At 56.8% G+C, this 21828-nt stretch overlaps 1 protein-coding gene across 1 annotated transcript in view; it reads right to left on the bottom strand.

Moving 5' to 3' along the window:
• The window catches only part of RUVBL1 (RuvB like AAA ATPase 1), a 30951-nt gene continuing 9647 nt past the window's right edge, over window positions 525-21828 (bottom strand). The window contains exons 3-11 of the mRNA XM_018038237.1: window positions 20198-20330; window positions 14940-15091; window positions 12213-12302; window positions 11347-11496; window positions 9748-9811; window positions 8515-8713; window positions 5160-5262; window positions 1693-1784; window positions 525-903 (exon numbers count right to left, since the gene is read on the bottom strand). Of these exons, the coding sequence (XP_017893726.1) occupies window positions 744-903; window positions 1693-1784; window positions 5160-5262; window positions 8515-8713; window positions 9748-9811; window positions 11347-11496; window positions 12213-12302; window positions 14940-15091; window positions 20198-20330 (1143 nt within the window). The 3' untranslated portion in view covers window positions 525-743. The remainder of the gene's footprint in view (window positions 904-1692; window positions 1785-5159; window positions 5263-8514; window positions 8714-9747; window positions 9812-11346; window positions 11497-12212; window positions 12303-14939; window positions 15092-20197; window positions 20331-21828) is intronic.

The raw sequence follows: 21828 nt of genomic DNA, 5'->3' as shown, positions 1-21828 counted from the left end.
TGAAGGTGCCGCCCCCTGAGAGGGCTGGGCTTAGAGACGCCTTCCAAGGAGGACGGTGAGGAAGGCACTCCCGGGCCAAGGGGCCCAGGCCAGCACAACAGCCAGGAGCCCCGCCAGCGGGCACAGCCGACAGGACCTGACGGAAAAGCCCCATGCTCTCCTCCTAGTGACCCTTAATCCCAGTTTCATCATGAGAAAAACACCAAAGCAGCCCCACTAAGGGCGCCACGCCAGAGCACCTGACCGGCACTGCTCACAACGGTCCGGGCCATCAGAGACGAGGAAGCCACAGGTGAGAAATGGTGCTGGGCGGCTCCTGGGGTGGACAACGGACAGCTGACCGCCGAGGACACGTGTACAGAGCCCACGGTGTGCGCCGCGGGCTCAGCGCACACAACTCATGCGCGGCGGCGAGGGGCTGGCGGCCAGGGACCGCTGGGCCGTCTTCACAGCCCTCCACCTCTCCAGCTGCTCCAAAGCACAAAGGTGCCTTTTTAAAAATTAAGGGAGTCATGTCACCAAAATAACCTATCAGGGTTTATTAGAAAACACACCAGGGGCAGGGCTCCTTCAAAGCAGCCGTGGGAGGAGCCACAGTAACTTGAAGGGAACGTTTCCATGCCGACCTCACAGCGCTGCTGTCCGCCGGGCGGGGACAGCACCCGGCGTGGCTGGAGCCTCCTGTCCACGGCCGGCCCGGGGCCTGGCTGACCGCTGTGCCTGCGAAGAGGCCCTCGGCCACCTCACTTCATGTACTTGTCCTGCTGGTCGGCCAGGATCTTGGCCGAGGACTTGGCGTCGTAGAAGAGCTCGCTGATCTCCTCCACGTGCTCCTTCTCGATGCCGTCCTTCCCGTTGATCTTGGCCAGCAGGTTGGCTGGGGTCAGCAGCTGCACCGCGTACCTAGAGCGGCCAGGGCGGGGGTGAGTCGGGGCCACGGGCAGCAGCCCTTGCCGATGCCAGCGGGAGCGCTGATGAGCCCTGGGAGCTTGTGCCAGCTGCTGCGCACGCAGCAGACAAGGACACCGGTCACTTCCCAGAGCGCTGGACCCACCACCCGACCAGAGGAGCCAGAAGTCACCAAACGCCGTGAGCCCCGCGGCCTGCCTGTCACCGCCTGAAGCGCTCCAGCAGAAGGTGCCCGCTCTACGAGAAGGGGCCCGCAACCTGGGGGACACACGGGGGTGGGGAGCCAGTGCCAGGGTCCAGACGGGGCAGGGCACACGGCGGGGAGAGGAAAACGTGCCCGAGAGCACAGGCGCCATCCAGAGGCGAGCAAGTCCAGCGCTTCTGCACGCACCGTGCCACCCAGCGAGCTTGCAGCCCTGCGTCCCCCTGAGAAGCGAGGCGCCGACACCAAGGGAGCCAGGCCGGGCTGAGCACTGAGAGGCCGTGACTCACAGGAAGGAATCAGGACACTGAGGGGCCTCTGGCCGCTGGGAGCAGTCAGGACAGCCGCCTGTTGGCGCCCCTCCCCGCCACCAGGCAGAGGTGCCGCAGCTGCAGGGGGCGCCTGCCCCGCCCCCTGCCCAGTGCTGACCCCTCCTGCACCCCAGGGGCCGCCGGGCAGGGGGCCCATCTCGGGACGGAGGACTTGCCTGCCGCTCAGCTTTCCCAACACCGCCAGCGGGCCGTTCTGGCCCTGGGCCAGGCAGGGACCCCCATCCAGTCAGGGCCCGGCAGCCAGCTCACCTCAGGGTGGTCTTGGTTCCGATCTCCCCCAGGTGGTTCAGCGCCTCCTCACTGATGTTGATCCCTTCTGTCTGGGCTCGGATCTTAATGATCTTTGGGAGAAAAATTGTGATCAACAGTGGCCGACCTCAGCATTCTCGTCCCACCTCCTGAGAGCGTAGAGGCCCAACCCGGGCGGGCGGGGCAGAGCCACCCCCATGGGCACTGAGGGCCTCCCACCCCTCAGGGACGCAGCCACAGGCCCACAAGGAGGCAGCTGGTGCCCCCTCGCCCTGCCTCTCGGGGGCTCCCTCAGGGCAGCCAACCTCCCTCCCCAGGGCGAGCACTGCCACCTGTAAGCACGTTGGCAAAGAGAGACACCCTTTCTCTGCCTGACAAATGATGGTTAAATACATTTAAAAAGTTACTTTTAAAGATTCAGCAGCCCTCATAACATCACTCACTGGGTGACATCACATCTGCCGCAAAGAGGCTGGCGCGCGTGCCCTGGAAAGCCCAGGGGCTGGTGGGCGGCGGGCTGGGTGGGGCTGGCAGCACGCGTGGCACCGGGGCCCGGCCACGCAGCGGTGCCGAGTGATAAGGGGCAGCGGGGGAATGATGCTGTGTGTTGTGTAGCTGAGATAACTCGGGGACGTCGAGCCTCGTATAACACAGGAATTTTTCACTCTGGCAGCTTCGTAAACAAGATATCAAGAGGGCCTCGTTTAAATTGAAGCCATAAACGCGCGCCCGGGACATAGCCACGGGAGTGGGGGGGACGGAGCCCAGGCGCAAGTGTCGCCAGGGTGGAGGGGCCGGAGGGTCAGGAGCTGTCGGCAGGGAAGGCCCTGCTCGGGAGCAGGTCCCGCAGACCTGAGTGGCGAGCGGGCAGGGGCAGGTGGGTGGGAAGGCAGCCGCTCTGCAGTAAGCGCTGCCGCCAGGGCCAGGGGCCAGGTGCTGGCAGGAAGGTCTCAGCTCAGACTTTGGTATGAAATGTCCTGAGTGCTAAAATGCTGTCCACCTAAACATTTCACAAATGCTGCGCTGGCCACATCAAACGTCAGTTCAGCCGGGGGCTGCCAAGTGTGACCTCAGTCACAAGCATCTATGTGCGTGAGGGGCCCGTCTGGGTGCTGCGGGAAGTGCAGCTGAGCAGAGGAGTCACCAGACGGGCACGCGGGCGGCGGGGAGAGCAGGGGCGGAGGCTCCCGCCAAAGGACACCCCTCCGGTCCCGCCCATCAGAGCAGGGCAGCTCTGCGCTTTCGAGTAAAAAGAGCTTCTCGCCCAACAGCTGGGTCTGCCACAAGGAAGTCCCCAAGGCCTCAGGGAACTCTCAGGAGATGGGGACACGGGGTCCCAGGGCCTGGTGGGGAGAGCCCAGCGTGGGCGGCCGACACCGGAGGGTGCTGGGGACGCTGCGCTCTCTCTCCCCCTGAGCAGGTCACAGCAATGCCAGGAGCTCCTGCTCCAGACCGCTCACCAGCGACAGCTCATAAATTAGATCTTTAATCATTTAATAACCTGCAGGGGATAGTTTATGAGGGTGTCGGCGCTGGTGGCAGAGTACACAAGTTACATCACTTTGTTTTTAAAAAACCCACCCGAGCTCCAGGAGAAACGCTGAGACTGTCCCTTGAACGGCATGCGCAAAACCAGGCTTGTCCTGGAGCTGGCCTGTCATCTCCCCGCCCAAGAGAAAGCCCGAGAAGAGGCCCCCGGCTGAGCCTGCGGACCCTGGGGCAGCACGCACATGCGTGGCGGGGGCGCAGCGTGCTCTGGGTGGAAAGGAAGCCACAGAGGCTGGCTGGCTGATCTTGCGATGCCAGCCTGGAGCCCTGGTCACTGAAAGCTGCTGTGAGGAGCCCGTGAGAAGCAGCCCTTCCTCCCTGCGCTCCGGCGCTCTCCCCGGGGCCTCCCAGCGGAGGAGGGAGGCGGAGGACCACAGAGGACACCACACAGCCACGAAGTGCCGCGGGGTGCAGGGCGCCGCCCCAGCCACAATAGTGGGCTGAGGAAGGGACCGACTTCTCCTCTGCCTTCACTTCTGCTCCTAGTCAGCGAGAGCCTGGCTTCAACCCAGCATTCACCCAAGAGCGAGAGCCTCTTGTGTGGCGCCGAGGCCTCCAGCCGTGGGCCCCACCTCCCACCCAGCTGCTGCCGCCAACTACAACCACCTGGGGTCTGACCCATGCCGTCACGCAGGGAGAGCGCTGGCTCTACACGTCACGGGCCTCCTGGGCGCTGGTCAACAGGACACGCAGGGCCAGGCCAGACAGGCCACAGGCAGGCGGGGTGCTGCTGTGGAGGGTCCAGGAGAGGCCCTCTGAGCTCCGAAAGGAGCAGCCTGCTGGCCAACTGCCACAGAGACCGCCTCCCAGACGGGACATTTCTCACGGGGAGGAGGCTGGTGGCAGAGACATCAGGTAAGGGGCTTCAGGATGAGACAGCCTGGGTCCCAGTCCCACTCCTGCCACAGATGGGCCGTGTGAACCCGGGCAAGCTAATCAGTCTACATCTCAGCACCCGCTCTTTAAGAACATCAGTAGTAACCGTCTGCCCTACCTTAAGTGACGGGATCAAACGACTCAGTACCCCATCCGAGAGAATGCTCTGGAGGAGACAGTCTGGCAGAGTCCCCCGGATGTCAGTGCGGCCCTGGGCACCCCAGGTCCCCAGCCATGGCCATACGGGGACCCACAGTGAGAGACCTATGCCCCAGCGAGACTGTCTGGGGTCAGGGTGGGCAGAGCAGATGGCTGGGCCCCGCAGCGCACGGCCGGCTTTGTGTCCTGGAATCGCCACTTAGGGCTCAGCCAGCACCGGGGGAGAGGATGGCTCGGAAGGCCCAGTAGGGACGGGGCTGCCAAGGCTGCGGGCGCTGCGGGCATGTGGCTGCGGCTCCGACTCTGCATGGAGAGCTGGGGCTGCGCCCTGCGGACGAGGCCAGTCCCGCGGCCAGTCACCTCTCCTGATTCAGCACAGGTGGAGCCCCCGTGCGGCCGTGAGCTCAGCGCGCCCCTGCGTACCTTCCCTGCGAGCGTCACTCCACGGCCGAAACCCACACTCCCTCTGCTGGGGCCTGGGCTCTGCCTGCGGGAGCCAGACTGCCGCGGGCTCCGGCGGGCTGGCGCCTGGGTGGGCCCATCACTGAGCGGCGCTCTGCCGCCTCTCTCAGAGCTGGGGCCTGCTTACTGGCGGTCCTCCAGTTGGTTTTCCCACGTCCTAAGGTTACCAGGCGGAATGGGGTAGAAGAGAGGACCGCCAGGACTCCCGGCAGCTGATCCGCTGGGACACGGGAGGCAACGCCCTGCTGGCTCGCGTCACTCAGGTGGGCCAAGGCTCGGGAGCACGGAGACACGCCCACGGCCGGCAGCGCTGTTGGGGGTGGTGGGGGCCAGAGACACTCACGGGCTCCGTCCTGCGGTCCCGCCCGGTGTCAGGGACCCGAGGGCAAGCGAGGGCGGGGAGGAGGGGCGGCGCTGCCCACCTGCTTCATCTCCTGCGGGGTGTACAGCATGGTCCGGATAATCATCACTCGGTCCAGAAGGTCGAGAGGGATCCCGTGAGGAGAGGTGACGTCCTCCGTGCCCCTGCAAGGCCGACAAGTTCCAGGTCACTCGGGCCTCTCTGGACAGTGGAACCATGGCCGAGGCCCCGGTGATAACAAAGCAGCTAGTTCTCATCCTGAGAGTCAGAAGCAGGACTGCGAGGACAGACTCACTCGGGTGGCACCAGAAACCACGCCATTGTTTCTGCAAGTATCACCACCACGGGGAGTCGGGGGAGGAGAAGGCCAACTGCAGCCGCGGTGAGGCTGTTCACAGCGGCATCTGCCACCCCCGCGCGCCACCCTAAGTGTGCAGATCCGTTTGGGCCGCTCCCGTCCCTGTTGTTTCAGTATTAACAGCCCATGACGAGTCTCACTGGACCCAAACCACTGGGCATTCCTGTAGCGGTCCCTAGTGTTACTGTTATAACTAACGGTGTCTTAGGCATAACTGCCATGAACATTTCCTCAGCATCTCTCACAGAGCCGGACACAACCCTGAACATCTCCCTAAACACATGGACGGCTGAACCAAGGAATGTGCTCACGTCTGCAGCCGCGTGAGCGACCTGGCCCCCCGACACTGTGGCCAGCACTGAGCAGCCTCACAGTTTGCTGCCTGAAGTTCTAGGAAAAGGAAGGTCTAACGCCGCATCTGACTCTGCGCGTCCCTGATTATTCATGAGTCGTCTGAATGCCTTCCCTTGTGTCCATCAGTTGTTTTATTTCTTTTGGGGAACTGTCCAATCGTAACTTTTGCCTGTCTCTCTCTCGAATCCTCAGCCAAACCAGTGAATGGCCACCCCACCGGGTTGAACAGCACCAGCTCCCAGCGGGCTGTGTGCCAGGCAGACCCTGCGGCACACGTGTCAGGCTTCAGCCGCGTCTGGAAGCCCAGCGAGCTGAGCCGGGGGCTCCTGCCTCCACTTGAGGAGGCCACAGCAGCAGGCCCCCAGTTCTGGCCTCCCCAACACTTAGAAATAACTAAAGCGGCAAACTATGTTCTATGCATTTTACCACAATGAAAAAATAAAAGAATAAAATGCTACGTTAATAATTGCTAAATCTAATACTTAAAAATAATTAAGACCTTTTCAAACAAAAAAGGAAACAGACTAGTGGCGAATGCGAAATGCTAAGAAGCCACTAGGAAAAAATGAGTCTTTCCACCAACAAATATTTCTAAAAAAAATAAAGAACTGTAAGGGAAAAATTCTGTCATGATTAAACTCTTAGTATTTGGTATACCTGTAATCGTCATATTAAACAAAATAACCTCTAAAACCTCATTTAATCTTCAGTTATTTGATTCTGTTTAGGCTGTATTTTTCTCTTTCTATTTAGATATTCTCCTGGGAAAAGTTTAAACGATCTCAATTCGCCATCTTAAAATATCCCCACTTCTATAACACTCATGATAAACTATCTTCATTTCAGAGACAGTAAATATAAAAAGTCTAAAGAAAAAAAATGGGAGAAAAAACACAGAGGAAGAGAATTTGTCAATATGTGTTGAAAATTTTCTTTTGGTTTTAAGTCCATAAAACTAAAAATTTAAACAGAAAACAAAAACAAAAACTCTGCTTAAGAAATACTAAGCACTTCTCAGGAATTAAAGACCAAAGACTGTGGAAATGTGTTCAAGCTCTGACTCTTAGGCACAAAATTTCTTTCAGACAACTTATTAGAGAAAATGGTTTCTGGAACACACATCCTTCTGGATGGGGCTGGGGCCAAGTTCCCCAGGCCCCACTGGGTGGGTTCTGAGGTCACGGCCACCCTCCCGTGCCTCTTTTTTCCCTAGACGGCAGGAGGTGAAGAGGACTCTGATCCTGAGAGCTCTCAGCCGGGATCGGCTCTGGCCGCGGGGCTCCCTCGGCAGGGGGCGCCATCTGTCCAGGCTGGGCCCGTCTGCCCACTGTCACCCTGAAGCCAGGCCCCACCAAAGCGAAGTCCAGAAAACATACACGGGGTCTGTGTGGCCGGACACCGGGCTCTCCAGGCCAGGTGTCGTTTCCAGATGCTGCCCAGGTAGCCAGGCCCTGGCTGGCCTGGACCTGGTCCAAGCTGCCTTCCCTTCAAGACCAGAAGACAGCTGTGACAGTGACGAGCAGTGTTCTTGACAAGACAGCATTACAGGGATTCAAAGAGGGGCTGCACGAAGCTGCCGCCTGCACGTGCAGCGCGCACACAGACCCTCACTCTGGGCGAGAATGGCCACCTGAGCGGGGCCTGCCCCAGAGCCAACAGCACGGCTGCCGTACAAGCTCAGCGGAGACAGAGCACCTCTACAGAGGCAGGTCTAGGGTTCGGGCTGGTCTAGGCTCCTCACTCGCTCTGGCTGCAGCTCTGTGCTGAGACAGTCGTGGTCTTGGGGTCTCTCTTCAGATTCCCGCTCCCCCTGGGCCAGGAGCATGCAGTCTCCGGGCCCTGCCGCCCTCGCCGCTGTACGGCAGGCTTGCAGAGGCCCCTGCACCACCCTGTCACAGCCCAGCACTGCTGGGAGCAGGCCCCACACCCAGGGGGTGCAGAACACGGGCAGCCAACTACTGGGCTGAGGTGCTCACTCGGGCGCTGGAGAGGGCGCGGCCCCTGGGCGCCCCTCCCTTTCGAAAGCTGAGGTGGGCTTTGCTGCTGCGTGTGGGCTTTCTCTGCTGCGCTGGGTGGGGGCTGCTCTCCAGCTCTCCGGCTCAGGAGCCACGGTGCACGGGCTCAGCGGTCCTGCAGCACGTGGGGTCTTGCTGGGCCACGGAAGAGCCCATGTCCTCTGCACTGCGAGGCAGATTTCAACCCCTGGACCACCAGGAACGGCCCTGGGCTCCCTTCCTGAAGGTGGGCCTCGGGGATTGGTGGGGAGGTGCCAGTGTGGCTCCAAGAAAAGGTTTGGGCCAGAAAGAAAGGACAGGCTTCACTGTCAGAAGCCTGGGTTCTTGTCCTGTCTGTGTCCAGGGGCGCCCCATGCTGTCATCCTGCTTCCTCATCTGAAAAGTGAGCTCACAACACACACCTCGGGGAGCTCACGTGGGACGAAGTCAACACAGGCCCTGTCGCTGAGCGCTGGCCCACCCGACCTTTCCTTTGCCCATTCCAACCACATGACCAAGTCACACCCACAGGAACCCCAGTTACCACGAGGAAGCCCTCCCACGCAGAAACGGGGTGACTGCTGGAGTGAAATCAAGCCACTCCGAGCGCTCCCCTCAGGAGGAACAGGGCGCCCTCCTCCCCGCCTCGACGGGCGACGCACGGGCGACGCGGCCCTGGAGACGCCGAGGCGCCTGGGGGGCTCGGGTACCTGATGACGCAGTTGCCTCGGTTGGACGCAAAGATGACGATGGGGGCGATGGAGGACTCGAGCGCGCGGTGCAGGTAGGTGAAGCACTCGATGTCCAGCATGTGGACCTCGTCCACGAACAGCACACCTGGGACCAGCTCCGCCACGCCCTGGTCGATGTACTTGTTCACCACCTTGTTGATCTCCCCCCGGAGTTTATCTAGGAGTCGACGAGGGTGACAGGCGGCGTCAGTGTCGTGGGGAGGCGATCACCTTTCTCGTCACTGCCTCCGAATCCCACCCGAGCCCAAGTTTAGCGCTGGGCTTGAGTGCGAGCTTCTGACCCCACCACAGGCTACAAGCCCACTCCAGGCTTCAGTTTCATCTGAAAATAGCAGGGCACCCTAAAAGCCAGAGCACTGCCCGCCCCTGGACTTGGGCTGAGCTTGTAAGCGCTCGTCTCCAGCAGGGCGCACACCCCCCGGCCTGGCCGTCACACTCCCCCCCAGGCCTCATCACACCACACCACCGCCTGGAAGATGGGCGGTTTTCATATGCAAATTCCCGTGCTACACTGAGTAAATGACCCTTTCTCGTGGCCTGTGTGACAAAGCTTCGGTTAATTAACTTTCAATCAAGCGCCTAGAAGGAATAGGGTGCGTTCAGAATCCTCTCTGGAGGAAAGCCCGTGAAGAATGGCAAGGTCTGAGGAGAGGCCCCATCTCAGAGCTCGAAGAGGGACGAGCATCTCAAAAGCTGAGTAACTGTCCAAGGTCACAGTTCTCATTCTCCAAACCAGCACCTGTCCCATCAGCAGGCGGGGGCAGCCCACACACCCAGCACCTTCCGCCACAGCTGTGAGGCGGGGCTGGAGAGGCCATTTACGATAAGGACACTGCTCTGGGGGTTCACATCGTGCCACTGGCTGAAATTTGAAAGAAAACAGCTACTCTAATGCTGACAGTTTTCAAGTAACAAAGCTACGTGCAGTAATTAGAAAGAAGAGGAGGATACAGTCAGCAAGAGGAGCAGATCAATCAGAGGCCCAAAAGGGGCAGCCGGCCTGCGGCCTCACCCGGGGAGGCAGGCCGGGGCCCCCGGGGCGAGCGGGCAGCGCGCTGCAGGCGGGACGCACCCGGGGCCGCCTGTCTCCCTCTCGGGATGCGCGTGCGGACCCAGCGCGGCCCCTGCTGTCAGGAGGGGCAGGACCCCGCACGCCGCCAGCCTCGGGCCCGGCACTGCGTCTCGTCTCACCTGTGATCTCCGTCTTCTTGGGCTTCATGAGCTGGCCCATCATAGACAGGATATCTTGTCCCCCCTGCACAAGAGAAGGCTCAGGGGTCAGCCTCGCTCCCTAAGGCAGCTGCAAGCGCCTCATCACCACCTCCCCCAGGGGCCCTCACCAACTGATCAACTCAGCAGGGGTCCCGAGAAGCACAGACCTCTGGCACCTGCGCTGGAAACTTGAGGAGCTTCTCTGCACAGGGCTTTTAAGAGGCGCCCCCACCCTGCCACAATCTAGCAACACCCCGTCCCAGCCATGTCTCTTCCCAGTCCCGAATGCCTGCCTGACTCCACAGGACTGCCAACCCTTCCCTAGGCACCTGACTCTCCAGGACTCACTTCGAGCCCACCTGCCGGGAATCACATCCTACTTCCCAGGAAGCTCCAAGCCCGTCCCGCTGCCCCGGCCCTGTAGGGTGGCATCGACTCTGGGCGTGCATCTTCTCATCAGGCCTAGTGACCAGAGCGGCCCAGGGCCTAGAGCCTGGAGGTGTAGCAGGCCGCTCCACAGCAGGCTCTCCAGCTGCCAGGCCCTCCGTGCAGGCAGCCAGAAGCTGGCTCTCCACGGTCACCTGGGGCTGCCAGGCCCTACCAGGCACGCAGGTGGCCCCTGAACGCACAGCAGTGACAGGTGGCGAATGGTTCCTGGCACTGAGGGCATCTGATCCCCAGAGCAGCCCCGCCAGGTAGGAAACTGTACGCCCTCTTCTCAGGGGAGCAAAGAGAAAATCAGAGGGCCCTAAATCATAGAAAACCTGAAGACTCAAAGAGACCATTAGCTGAGCCAATCAGTGTCGGAGCCACACAGTCCCTGAGCTGACTTGGGCGAGTGGCTCCCACAGGATGGCCTGGGGCAGCTGCTGCACAGACCTAGCGGAGGTTCTTCAGCAGCTTCTTGGCCAAGGCTCCAAGGGACAAAACACCCACAGATCAGATTTCAGGTTAGAAGCTCTTCCCTTGCTGGCGGGGATAGCCTCTTTTAGGATGAAGAGGAAACCAGACCCAAAGACCACCAGTGGGGAAAGAGTCAGTCCTCTGAAGCACACATTCCCCAGAGATGACAGAAAGTCATCCCGCGCTTCCCCACGCTTTATTAGTCAGGACACAAGCATCCATCTTCTACTCACATGAGGAGCAGGGACAGCTCCAGCTCAAAGCTATAAAACTGGGGGTTCTGCTGGGCAGGGGAAGACCACTTTGTGAGGCTCTCTGAAATCCTGCAAAGGGCTCAAAGAACACTCCTGCCCCCTACCATTCACACCCAGAGCACCCCAGGCCCGAGCCAGTGCTGGAGGGAAGCCAGGGAGAAGCTGGCAGCTCGGGCCGGAGGCTGGGCTGGGAGAAGGAGCAACGTGCAGGAAGCATCTGTGACTAGAGCATCGGAACTGGAACAAAGGAGGCCCTCGTCGCTCTTGGCGATGTTAACTGCTGAACATGACAGGCAGAAAAGGACTGTCTGCGCTGAGAAGCGGCAAGACCGACAGCGCGTCCAGGAGCCCCCAGCGCACAGACGGACCCTGCGCCAGCAGGGCCGGCGGCGGCTGCCCAGCAGGACCCGGGGGGCGGTACCTGGGGCCGCGCGTTGGCCACGTCCAAGTCGTGCAGAGTGACGTCCTGGATGATCTCCTTCTTCTTGTGCACGTCCCCCTTGGGCAGGGGGACGTACTCTTCAGCTTCAAGGTCAAATTCTGTGGCGTAGGTGTCACACCTGCCCTGCCTCTACAGAGACAGAGAGAAGCCTGAGTGCCTGGGGAGCCCACTGCCAAGTCCCCACGCCCCTCAGAGCGAGACACAAGTCTCCAGCCCAACTGCGGCCAGCAGCGCCTTGACAAACTCCAAACGTGGCCTGGTCCCCTGCTGCCAAGAGAAGGCGCTAGCTGCTCATCGCCGGGCTCCACAAGCCCAGCTGAGGAGGACACCCGACACTTTCTCCCAGAATCTCCCCCTTGTTTTAACTGCATGCGATTCCCGATAAAGGGCGAACCCAGTAGATTAACTGGAGACGGAGGGGCTGCTCAGACTCCTTTGTAGGTGGGTGATTTAGCGCACGATATGAAGTAGTATGCCCATCCATTAAACAGTGAGGGGCTCTGTGCAGGACCCCGGGAATCAGATACTAATGCAGCATTCCTTTCCACATGCATACATCTTGGGAAGAAAATACCAAAGAGATAAAAGGAAGATTAAATACCCTGCACATTTCAATTTGGAAATGACTACCACTATTTCACCTCCTCACTGTTCTCCCCTTCCAAACAGGTTACAGTGTTTTTCTAACAGACTGTCTGTTTTTGTCATGAGAAGGTTAAAGAATGCAGATAAAGGGAAAGCAAGCTTGACTAACCATAAAGGAGCAGCAGATCCAGCACCCCTCCCACCCCCAGACCCCATGAAGAGAGAGGCCGTTTCCCGCCCGGCTCCCCCTGTGGCCGCACCTTCACGGCCCCACTGTTGGCTTCGATGTAAATCACATCTCCAGCTTCTACTCGCTCTTTCTGCAAACTTTCAAAAATGCTGGGGTCCAGCTTAAAAAAAGAAAAAGAAGTGAACCAAGGATTATATAATGCACGTCTCATATATATAATGCACGTATTCTGACATACTGTAAGGCAGCTTCCCATATGAGAGTTGAGGTAGTCACTGATCACGTGGAGAAAGGACGCCTGTGCGAGGATGTGTGAGGCGGGCTCTAGAGCCTGCGTGTCCCAGAGAGCAGGCAGGAGGGGCAAAGAGGAGACCTAAGCTCCTCCTTCCTTTTCCTCCAGAGGCTGCCAACTGGCAAACACAGCTCTACACACTTCCAGGTGGGGCCCGCGCTGTCCATGGGACCAAAGGCCCTAACACCCCCTTTCGAGACTGCTCTCCCTGCTGCAATCCTGGCCCTCCCCACCTCGTGCGGGGGCGGCAGTTTCTGCACCAGAGGCAGGGACAGAACCTGTTTACTCCCCACGACTGCCCCTCGGCAGGCCTGTGCTTTAGACAAGGCTCTCCGAGCTTCACTTTCCTCACCCACATGACAGCACCCAGGCGTAGTCACATCACAGATGCGATTCATTCAAAGGGACATAAAACCAGGGTCTCTCTGAAGCCAGTGGACCCAAATCCCAGCGTCTGCTCCTCGGGCCCAGCTGCTTCCATCTCCAGAAGGGAAAGCAGCGCACGTGGGAACAGCTGCCTTCCCCAGGTCGTCCAGACTCGGGCCGCCTCGGCGACCGATGTTCCGGGAGCGCATCTTTTGTAAGGAGTCTGTATTTAGAAATGTTTCTCTCTGCTAAACTTCAAGGGGAGCTATGACTCTCAACTCCCAAACAAAATTAGAATAAAAACTTACCAGGACTCAGGAGGAAAAGCCATACATAATAGAATACATGTTGCATGGTTCTATTTTTATGAAGTGTTCAGAAAAGGCAAATATAGAGAAAAAAAGTCGATCAGCGGTTGCCAGGGCCTGGGGGTGGGGACGGGAAGTTACTGAAACAGCCGTGAGGTTTCTCTCCTGGGTGACGAAAATGTTCTAAGATTGGATTGCGACGATGGCTATACCACTCTGTAAACCGATCAAAATTCCTTCAGTTGTGCACTTAAAATGGGTGAATTTTACTTAAAATGCGACCTCAATGAAGTTGTGACAAACAGTAACCACAGGAGCCCAGGCCTCCACCCTCCTGGACCACTGCCGAGGCCGAGGCTGGTGTGCGGGCCCCTAACGTGGGGGCAGGACAAGGGCGGCACTCTGTAACGGCAGAGGCTTGTCCTCCACCCTGAAACATCCGTCTCTCCAAACAGCTTGCACAGATGCTCAATGTGGCAGGAAGTACTCATTTTGAAAGCAAAACATTCATCCTCTTGTTATTTTCTTAGAGAAACTGTGCCAAACAGCTTTATGGATAACTGAAATTTAAACTGTACACCCTGTGTTATCTACCCTACATTGGATAGTACACATTCTTTTTTCTTTTTTTGGCATCAAGCATTTTTGTATCAGTTAATTTCCCGAATGAATTGACTGAAGATGTAATTACTGGAAAGGTGGCAGATCCTGCTAAGAACTGTAATTAATACAGGACGGGAGAGATGAGGGGGAGGTTTGAGAGCGATACTTGCAGAGGCAAGCTCCTGAGATGGGAGCCCTGTTAGGACAAAGAGGAATAGCGCTTTGGAGAGGCGACGTTTTTATGATCTCCATAAAGCAGTGACCAAGACACCCGCGCACAAAATCAAAGAACGGTAAGACCGCAGAGGAAGGCAGAGATGGAGACATTACATGGCCGGCCTGCTGCAGTCTACAGACAGGGAGCTGGAGCCCCAGAGAGCTCAGCTGACGCCTCAAGGGCCCACAGCAAGTTACAGCGCAGACAGCAGTCGGTAGGACTCCGAGAATCTGCCCCGCCACTAACTAGCTGTGCGATCCTAGGATAAATGCCTAACCTCCTCGTGTGCCTCAGAGCTCTTTTATCTGTAAAATAAGGGAAAGTACACACACACACAGATCTGTCGATGCACTCAGCCCAGGGCTTGACACATACAATAAATAAGTGCTGTGAAGAAAAGGTTATTCCTCACTATTAACAAGGCAAAGCCACAGTCAGATTGCTCCGTTCACAACGTCGGCCACTGGCCTGTGGTGTCTCACTCTCAGCCGCTTCCCACCTTCAGACTCAGTCATCGTCTTAACACGAGAGTCTCCTCAAGGCTTACGGGACAGGGGTGGAAGGTCACCCAGGACCGTCTCCACGGCCGCCGCCACGCTCTCCACAGAGCCCCGGGCCTACGCAGAACCACCAGCAAAGCCAGCGGGGCCTCAAGGTCCCGCCACACAGGAGGGGCTGTAGCCGGGCCCCGCACTGGGCCCCTCGAGACCGCGCTGCCAGGCTCTTCAGCCCTCCCCAGACCGCTCAGTGCTGCGTCTCCTGTGAGCGCCAGCCCTGGAACCAGCCGTCAGCGGCCAGGCCCAAGACACGCGCTCCCCTGGCGGCACGCAGGATGCACCACACAGCTCAGGTCCCCACACACACAATTTCCTCGGCGTCAACGAGGAGGAGCCGTCCTCACTGAGCCGTCTGTGTGCCAGCCCTGCCCACAGGCGCCATCTGCTGCCCTGCACAGACGCGCTCCCACAGCGGGGTGCCCCAGCAGAGCAGCGCCCGCAGGCACGTGCTCACCTTCAGCTGCTTGGTGCCCTTGGCCGTCTTGAGCCCTATGATCACGTGGCTGATGGTCTTGCCGTAGCCCCCCATGGGGTTCTCCGTCTCACACGGGGTGAGCTCCGTGACCTCCCCTTCGTACACCTCCTTGGTCTCCTTTATCCGAAGCCCTGGAAGAGAGACGGCAGAACAGACCGTGCTGAGAAACGTGGCGTCCTCTCACTTTTTCGAGTCTTTTTAGCCATAAAACCTGCACGTTGTAAGAATCGAGTCAGCCTCGGTCACACATAGCCCTGGGGAGGGAAGCACTGCACAGACGCAGCCCCAGGGTGAGGTGAAGGGTCCGTCCCTCTCCAGGACCCCTTTCCTCCGACCACACTACAGGGCCAACCCACTGACAGCGTTTCCCATGGAGCCTGCCCTGTCCTTCCCCTTCCAGTCAACATGTGCCTACAGGCCCCCTTACTCCCATTCTGCCAGCCCCTGAGTATGGCCTCCCCCCTCTCTATCTAGTTTATACTTTGCCCAAAGGTAACAATACAAACATAAGGGAAACACGGACTCAGAAGAGGTAAGACACACGCCAGCTGATCTATCATACAGACCTTTCTTTGCATCCTAATCGCACAATAACGCTATAAAAGCAGCACATTCTGACACTTACGGGACAACCTGGAATTTAAACATTAACCACGCGTGTGCTGACATTTAAGAATTTATTGTTAATTTCCTCTGGGGTGAAAATGGCATTTTTAAGTCCTCATTTTCCAGAGATACACAAATATTTATAGGTCAGAAAGCAGGTCTGCAATCAGATGGGGCTATGGGGAGCCTTCCTACCACTTGACTACTTTTCTTGGATACTTGATAGTTTCCAAAATAAAAATTTTAATAAAAGAAAAAACAATGAAATACTACTTTACAACCTCCAGAATCACTAAAATTAAAAAGACGGGCAACACCAAGAGTTGGTAAGAATGCAGGACACTGCTGGTGGGAGTGTGAGTTGGTTTGGAATTAATGTGGTGTTTATCACCTCCTAGAGCTGAACACATGAATATCTGTGACCCTCCAATTCAACTCCAAGGTTTACACTCTCAAGGCTGCGGTGCACGTATGCACGCAGGGACACAGCCAGCAATGGTCACGCGGTGTCCTTCTTACTTGCCAAACACTGGCCACATTTCCCCACGTCTGCCCGCAGTGGAGGGGCCACTTGCGCTGTGATGTATTCATACCAAAAAATACCACAGAGCGATGGGAAACGATCGTGGCTCCTCGCAACAACAGGGATGAATCTCAGAAGCAGAAGGGAGCCGCCCCTATACGGATGCTCTGGGGCACTGGCGGCCATCTCTCTCTTGACTGGGGGCTGGTTTCACGGCTTTTCAACTTAAAACAACCCACCGAGATACACACCGATGTTCCGTGCACTCTTCTGGATGTGTGCACCCAACTACCAAGTCACTTTAAAAACACATGAAGAGAAATGTCTAAGTAAACGATGGGGCTGCCCTTGTGACTCAGTTGGTGAAGAATCTCCCTGCAATGCGGGAAACCTGGGCTGGATCCCTGGGTCGGGAAGATCCCCTGGAGAAGGGAGAGGCTCCCCACTCCAGTATTCTGAGCTGGAGAATTCCATGGAGATTCCATACAGTCCATGGAGTCGCAAAGAGCTGGACACGACTGAGCGACGTTGACTTCACTTCAAGTAAACAATAGCAGCAGGACCAGGCAGAGGAAGAACACCGCTGGGTGAAGCTGAGAGCACAGCTCCGAGTCACCACTGTGTCCAGTCACATGCTCACCCTGCAGGCTCACCTGACCCCACCCTGACTGCATTCCGATTTCAGGGGTCAGGCCCTGTCACCACTAGGAGTTTAAAGCTCCCCCGATGATCACAACACACAAGCTCAGCTGAGACACTCATCTACAGAATGAACCAAGAGCTCTGCTCTGCTCACGGCGTGGCGGCACCAGCTGGTGAGGATGGGAAGCCCTGTGGTGGCTGGGTGCCTCACCATCAGCGTCTCTGTCCTGACAGACAAAGATCCCACGGGCCTGTGGCTCCACAGACTCTCAGGCACTTCCCACTTTCAAACCCAGCATTATCACTGGGTTGGTTTCCTTCTTTGCCCAGAAACCCAATCAGGACAAAGACTCAGATATTAGAGTTAAGGAAGAGTCTTACCCTCCTTCATTCGACCTGACCGATGACTACAAATGGGAGTCTCAGAGTAGCCCCAGAGGAGAGGCTGGACCTCCTTTCCAAAACACCTAATGCCTAGTTCCTAAGAATGAAGACAAAAGTTTTCCAAACGACATGAACGCACCAGAAGATTGTGACAACATGGAAATTTCTGTACTTTTAAAATGAACTTTGATTTTTTTAAAAATCAAAACTTATAGCCCACAGAGACAAGCTCCTTCAAATGGAAGGCTTCCTTCTATTTCCTGGCAGACAACGGTGACACGAGGTTCCTGAGTGGGGAAGAAAGGCATTCCCGTCTCTCACCAGCCCTGCATTTGTTTAGAAGCTGCTCTGTGCTGACAAGCAGGCAGGGGATGTGTGGACGGACAATGAGACCGGCTGTTGGCCAGGAAAGGGGCCGGGCTGGCGCGCTCTCTGGCAACGACATCGAGAACGACACAGGTTTCATCTGCTGGCTCAGGTTTCTAAATCCCTGACAGGGATCTTCATCACGTCAGGAAGCAGCACAGACTCCTCGCTTTTCATTTCTGGTCAGCTTACTGCTTCCTCCCCACCCCCTCTGCCACTTCACAGGAACTCAAAGGCAGAGAAGACGCATAGGGCTCCCTTTTGAAGGCAGTCAATGGCCTGCCTTTCTAGTCTGTGGCAGGATCAAGAAATTCCTCTTCACCTTGCTGCCATCAAAAGAATCACATTGTCCCCTCGGCTCAAAAATGGCAAATCACTGGACAGAGGCTCGGGAAATTCATCTTCATTTTTTTCAAAATTTAAGGCATTTAAATTAACTTAAAGCAGTTCAGACATACGCATTCGTGTAAAGGTGAGCTTTGTCATCTTTTACCAATTTCAGAAAATAATTTTCTAGATAAATAAAAACATATTTTAAAAGTACTCAGATACCTGGAACCAACTGCAACATCTTACTGTTTATCTCATCAGCTACTGAGTTAAATAAAATCTCTGGCACATGTTCCTCAAATTCTTGAAAAGTACTCAGGAAGAAGTTAAACCAGAAAGAGGGTCTTGTGAGCCATTTCCACTGTTATTCCAGAGAGAGCCCAACATGTACTAACAGGAACCGAACCTTACAAAGATAAAAGCTGTGAGGAAGCAAGACACAGCGCCTAAAGTGAATTCTGTCCAGAGAAAGTTTATAAAGGGGCAAGACTAAGCCACACGGCCCGGGACACACACAGGCGTGCGGGGCTTCGGCTGCTCAGAAGCCACCGCCAGGGCTCTCAGGCCCTGTGGGGACGCGTGGGGGGCGAGGGGCTACGCCTGGGGGCGCGTGAGCCATGTCTGACGCTCTCTACCCTGAGCTGAACGGTGGCTGCGTGAGCAGCTACTTCACTACTGTTAAAATATAGGTATTTTTAAACTTTGCTATGTGTATGTTATATTTCAATTAAAACAGGTACATAAAAAATCCAGTGTTTCAGGGTAAAAAAATATTTTCAGTCAGAGTATTTTGCAGGTTGAAAAAATCCAGAGCTTAGCCTGTTTTGCTGGGACCCCCATGGCTGTGCAGGAATGAAAGCTTTTCTCATTTTACAGGACATATCCCAATTTCCAAACACTGGCAACGCATTCGAGAGTTACTGGAAAACACTGTGTGAGCCAAACGACACCTGCCGGTCAGGCGCGGAGCTGAGACGCAGAAGCCTCTGTCTCCTTCCACCTGCTCCAAGTGCAGCCTCCTCTCACTCAGAGAAGCAGCGCTGAGCGCCCCCCGCCACGGGCCGGGAACGAGGGCGCCACTGGGGTGGGGTCCGCTGCGCCCACCGCGACATTCAACAGCCCTCCTTCCACACTGCCCCTCCACCGAAAACGGCGGCACCCGGCAGGCACCGCACGTCCTCTCTCCCAGCCCCACGTCTCATCTTTCAGGACATGTCATCGCTCCACCATCCCACTGGACCCAGGACCCAGCCATGTCTTTCCACCTCCACGAGGCTGGTCCACACCGCAACATCTCTCGCTCAGACCCCTCATCGGCTCCTTGCTTCCGCTCTCACTCTCCATCCCAGCCAGAGGGGTTCTCGTGAACCCCAAACCACCCTTCACCTGCTTCTCTTTTCACTCAGCATAATTTGCAAAAGCCCTATTCAACATACCCTTCAACTAGACGCTAGATTCTTGAGGAAAGAATTCTGGGCTTAGACAAACCCACTCTTTCTTAAACTTTGAAGAAAACTTCCTTTAAGTTCTCTAGTAAATGTCCCTCTTGAGAATATGTACCTTGCTTTGACAACCAAAGGGACTCCACAGGGACACAGGTGCTCTGACAAGGGTCCGTCACCCATTACCCAACAAGTCCACCCTAGAGATAAACGCCGGTCTGAGGGAGACTAGATTTCCCCAGACCCAGACCCGCAGGCATGGGACCAGGAGAAGGCCCCAGAAGTCCCGGCTGGAATGAGGGACATTGCGGAAGAGCAGTCCCTCTCTGCTCGCTGTATGTTAGTCAGAGCATGGGCCCCAGGGCCAGACAGGTGTAGGCTCAGACTATGCTTCTGCGGCTACTTTCTGGGTCGATCACCACAGGCAAGTCATTTAACTTTATGAGACTCTGTTTTGTCAGATGCAAGATGCAGAGAGCTTCCTCTTGGGCAGTGAAAGGCCACGGTCAGGAGAGGGCCTGACACGTTACAAGCACGGGAGCTGCAGGCCCTGCGAGGTCGGCACCACTGCCTCGAAGCTCTGCAGCCCCACACAGCTCCTCACTCGCTGACCGGCTGGGCGTGCAGGCCCGGCGCTGCAACAGCACGACACATAGAGCTGCTGGCTCACGTCCAAAACCTCTTCAGGGGCCTGTCATCTCTGAAAGCACAAGAAGGCTGCCAAGAGAATCTGCTCTGTCAGATGAAACCCCAAACCATACTGGGGCCCACGTTTGCTGGCTGCTAAAGCACTTTCTGGAAGAACTGGGGTTTTGTGTCATTTGCGAAGATAACACTGACGGTGCCAACAGAAAAGAGCAGCGCCACAGATGCAAGTCCCAGAGGCGTTCCGCCTGGAGGAGGCAGGTGAGGGCAGGCCTTGGCAGGCGCGGGCGGGTACTCACCAATGGCCCTGCGGAAGTTCTCCATCAGCACTTCCGTCTTCTTGATCTCCGTGGAGTACACTTCGCTCCCCACCATCGGGCAGAAAGGGACCTTACTCCCCAGCTCCTGAGCAATAGCCAGAGCTAGAGCTGTCTACACAGAAAACAGAGGAGATGCACTTGGTTCACACTCTTGAAATGCAGTAGTTTAGGAACACATGCTGTAAGCGGAAGTTATCAACTAGGAACTGGGATTACAGTCCTCTCAGCGCTGATCCTGCTTGCACGGCTCGCAGTGAACTCTGACGACTCTTGCGCACTCGATCTCTGATGTGAGTGGCGTCTCCAGCGGTCCCTGTCATCGCAACGGCTGGCACGACTGAGGCGCGGCCGGTCAGGTCCAGCTCCCAGGGCTGCACACGCCCCTCCCGCTAACCGTATGAGCTGGACACCACTACTCTCCCCACTTCACAAATGAGGAAGCAGAGACACAGATTAAATAACTCGTCCTTGGTACCGTAATCTAGAAAATGGCAGAGCGGAGCCTCAAGGTCTGGCAGCAGGGTTCCAGAGATCATGTTCCCATCAGAGTCAGCAGAGGCTTCCAAAACTGTTCCCTCGATGTCAAAACACGGCCCTGACCACGTCGCAGCAGGACAGCTCTGCTGGGTCTCTGAGACACTGCTTTCTATCTTTACAGACTCAGGAAGCCATCAACTACAGCCCATCCGAAATCAGTAATCAAGGAACAAGTGACCGGATGCTCATTTTATGCCGAGTGGCCCCACAAATCGGGAAGAATGACACCCAGGCTGGGATTCTGCGGCTACGAGTTGGTAAAGTCACACTTGAACGCGCCCATATAAACTACGAAATGACTTTTGCTAAAATAACCACAGCTGCTGAACAGACAGACTTAACAGAAATATGCTCAAACATCAACGCAAAGAGCCAGAACCTTAAACGCTGCTTTCAGCCTTCCTCAGCTCTGACACAAAAGCCCAGGTAAGGTCAGCTCCCAAGGTGCACAGGCTAAGACAAGAAGCTAGCTGCTAAAGAACGACGTGGATCTCTGAGACAGTTTTAAAACTGGCCCAGGAAAAATGCCTCTTCTGTTCCCTGCTGGTGGTTTAATGTTCAGTGAGACCCTGAGCACATGGGACAGCCACATGCCAGACTTTCTCATCAGTCAAATCAAAATCCTGGGTTGGTCACTGGCAGCAAGCTGACTGCCCACAGACTGCTCCTATTTTGGCCTGCAGAGCCTCAGGTGTATTTTTCAACTTAGTTGTTGCCCATGCTTGAATTTGGGAAACTTCACAGAAAAATACAGTTATGCAGCTTCTTCTGAGAAGCAAGAAGCTCTGGCCACAGCAGGCCCCAGTGACCACACGGCCGCACTGAGTGGACACCCAGGCAGCCGCTCCCCAGCGAGGGCTCGCGCCAGCCCCCGGGCGCCGCACTCGGCCCACCGCCCACGTGAGCAGGCGCCCGAGTGTGCGCCCTCGAGGCTGCTACCTCTAGAGCTGTGCCCTCCTATATTCTGAGAATGAAGGGAAAATCTCCAGAGCGGGACAGCAAGGTAGCAGCACGCTCAACCAGGACTCCCGTGGGAAGAGCCGTAGGCCGGCCAGGCCCACCTTCTATCCAAA

Source organism: Capra hircus, chromosome 22 (assembly GCF_001704415.2).
Source record: "Capra hircus breed San Clemente chromosome 22, ASM170441v1, whole genome shotgun sequence".
NCBI lineage: Eukaryota > Metazoa > Chordata > Mammalia > Artiodactyla > Bovidae > Capra > Capra hircus.
The sequence above is the reverse complement of the archived record's forward strand: the minus strand, read 5'-3'. Positions and strand labels throughout refer to the sequence as shown.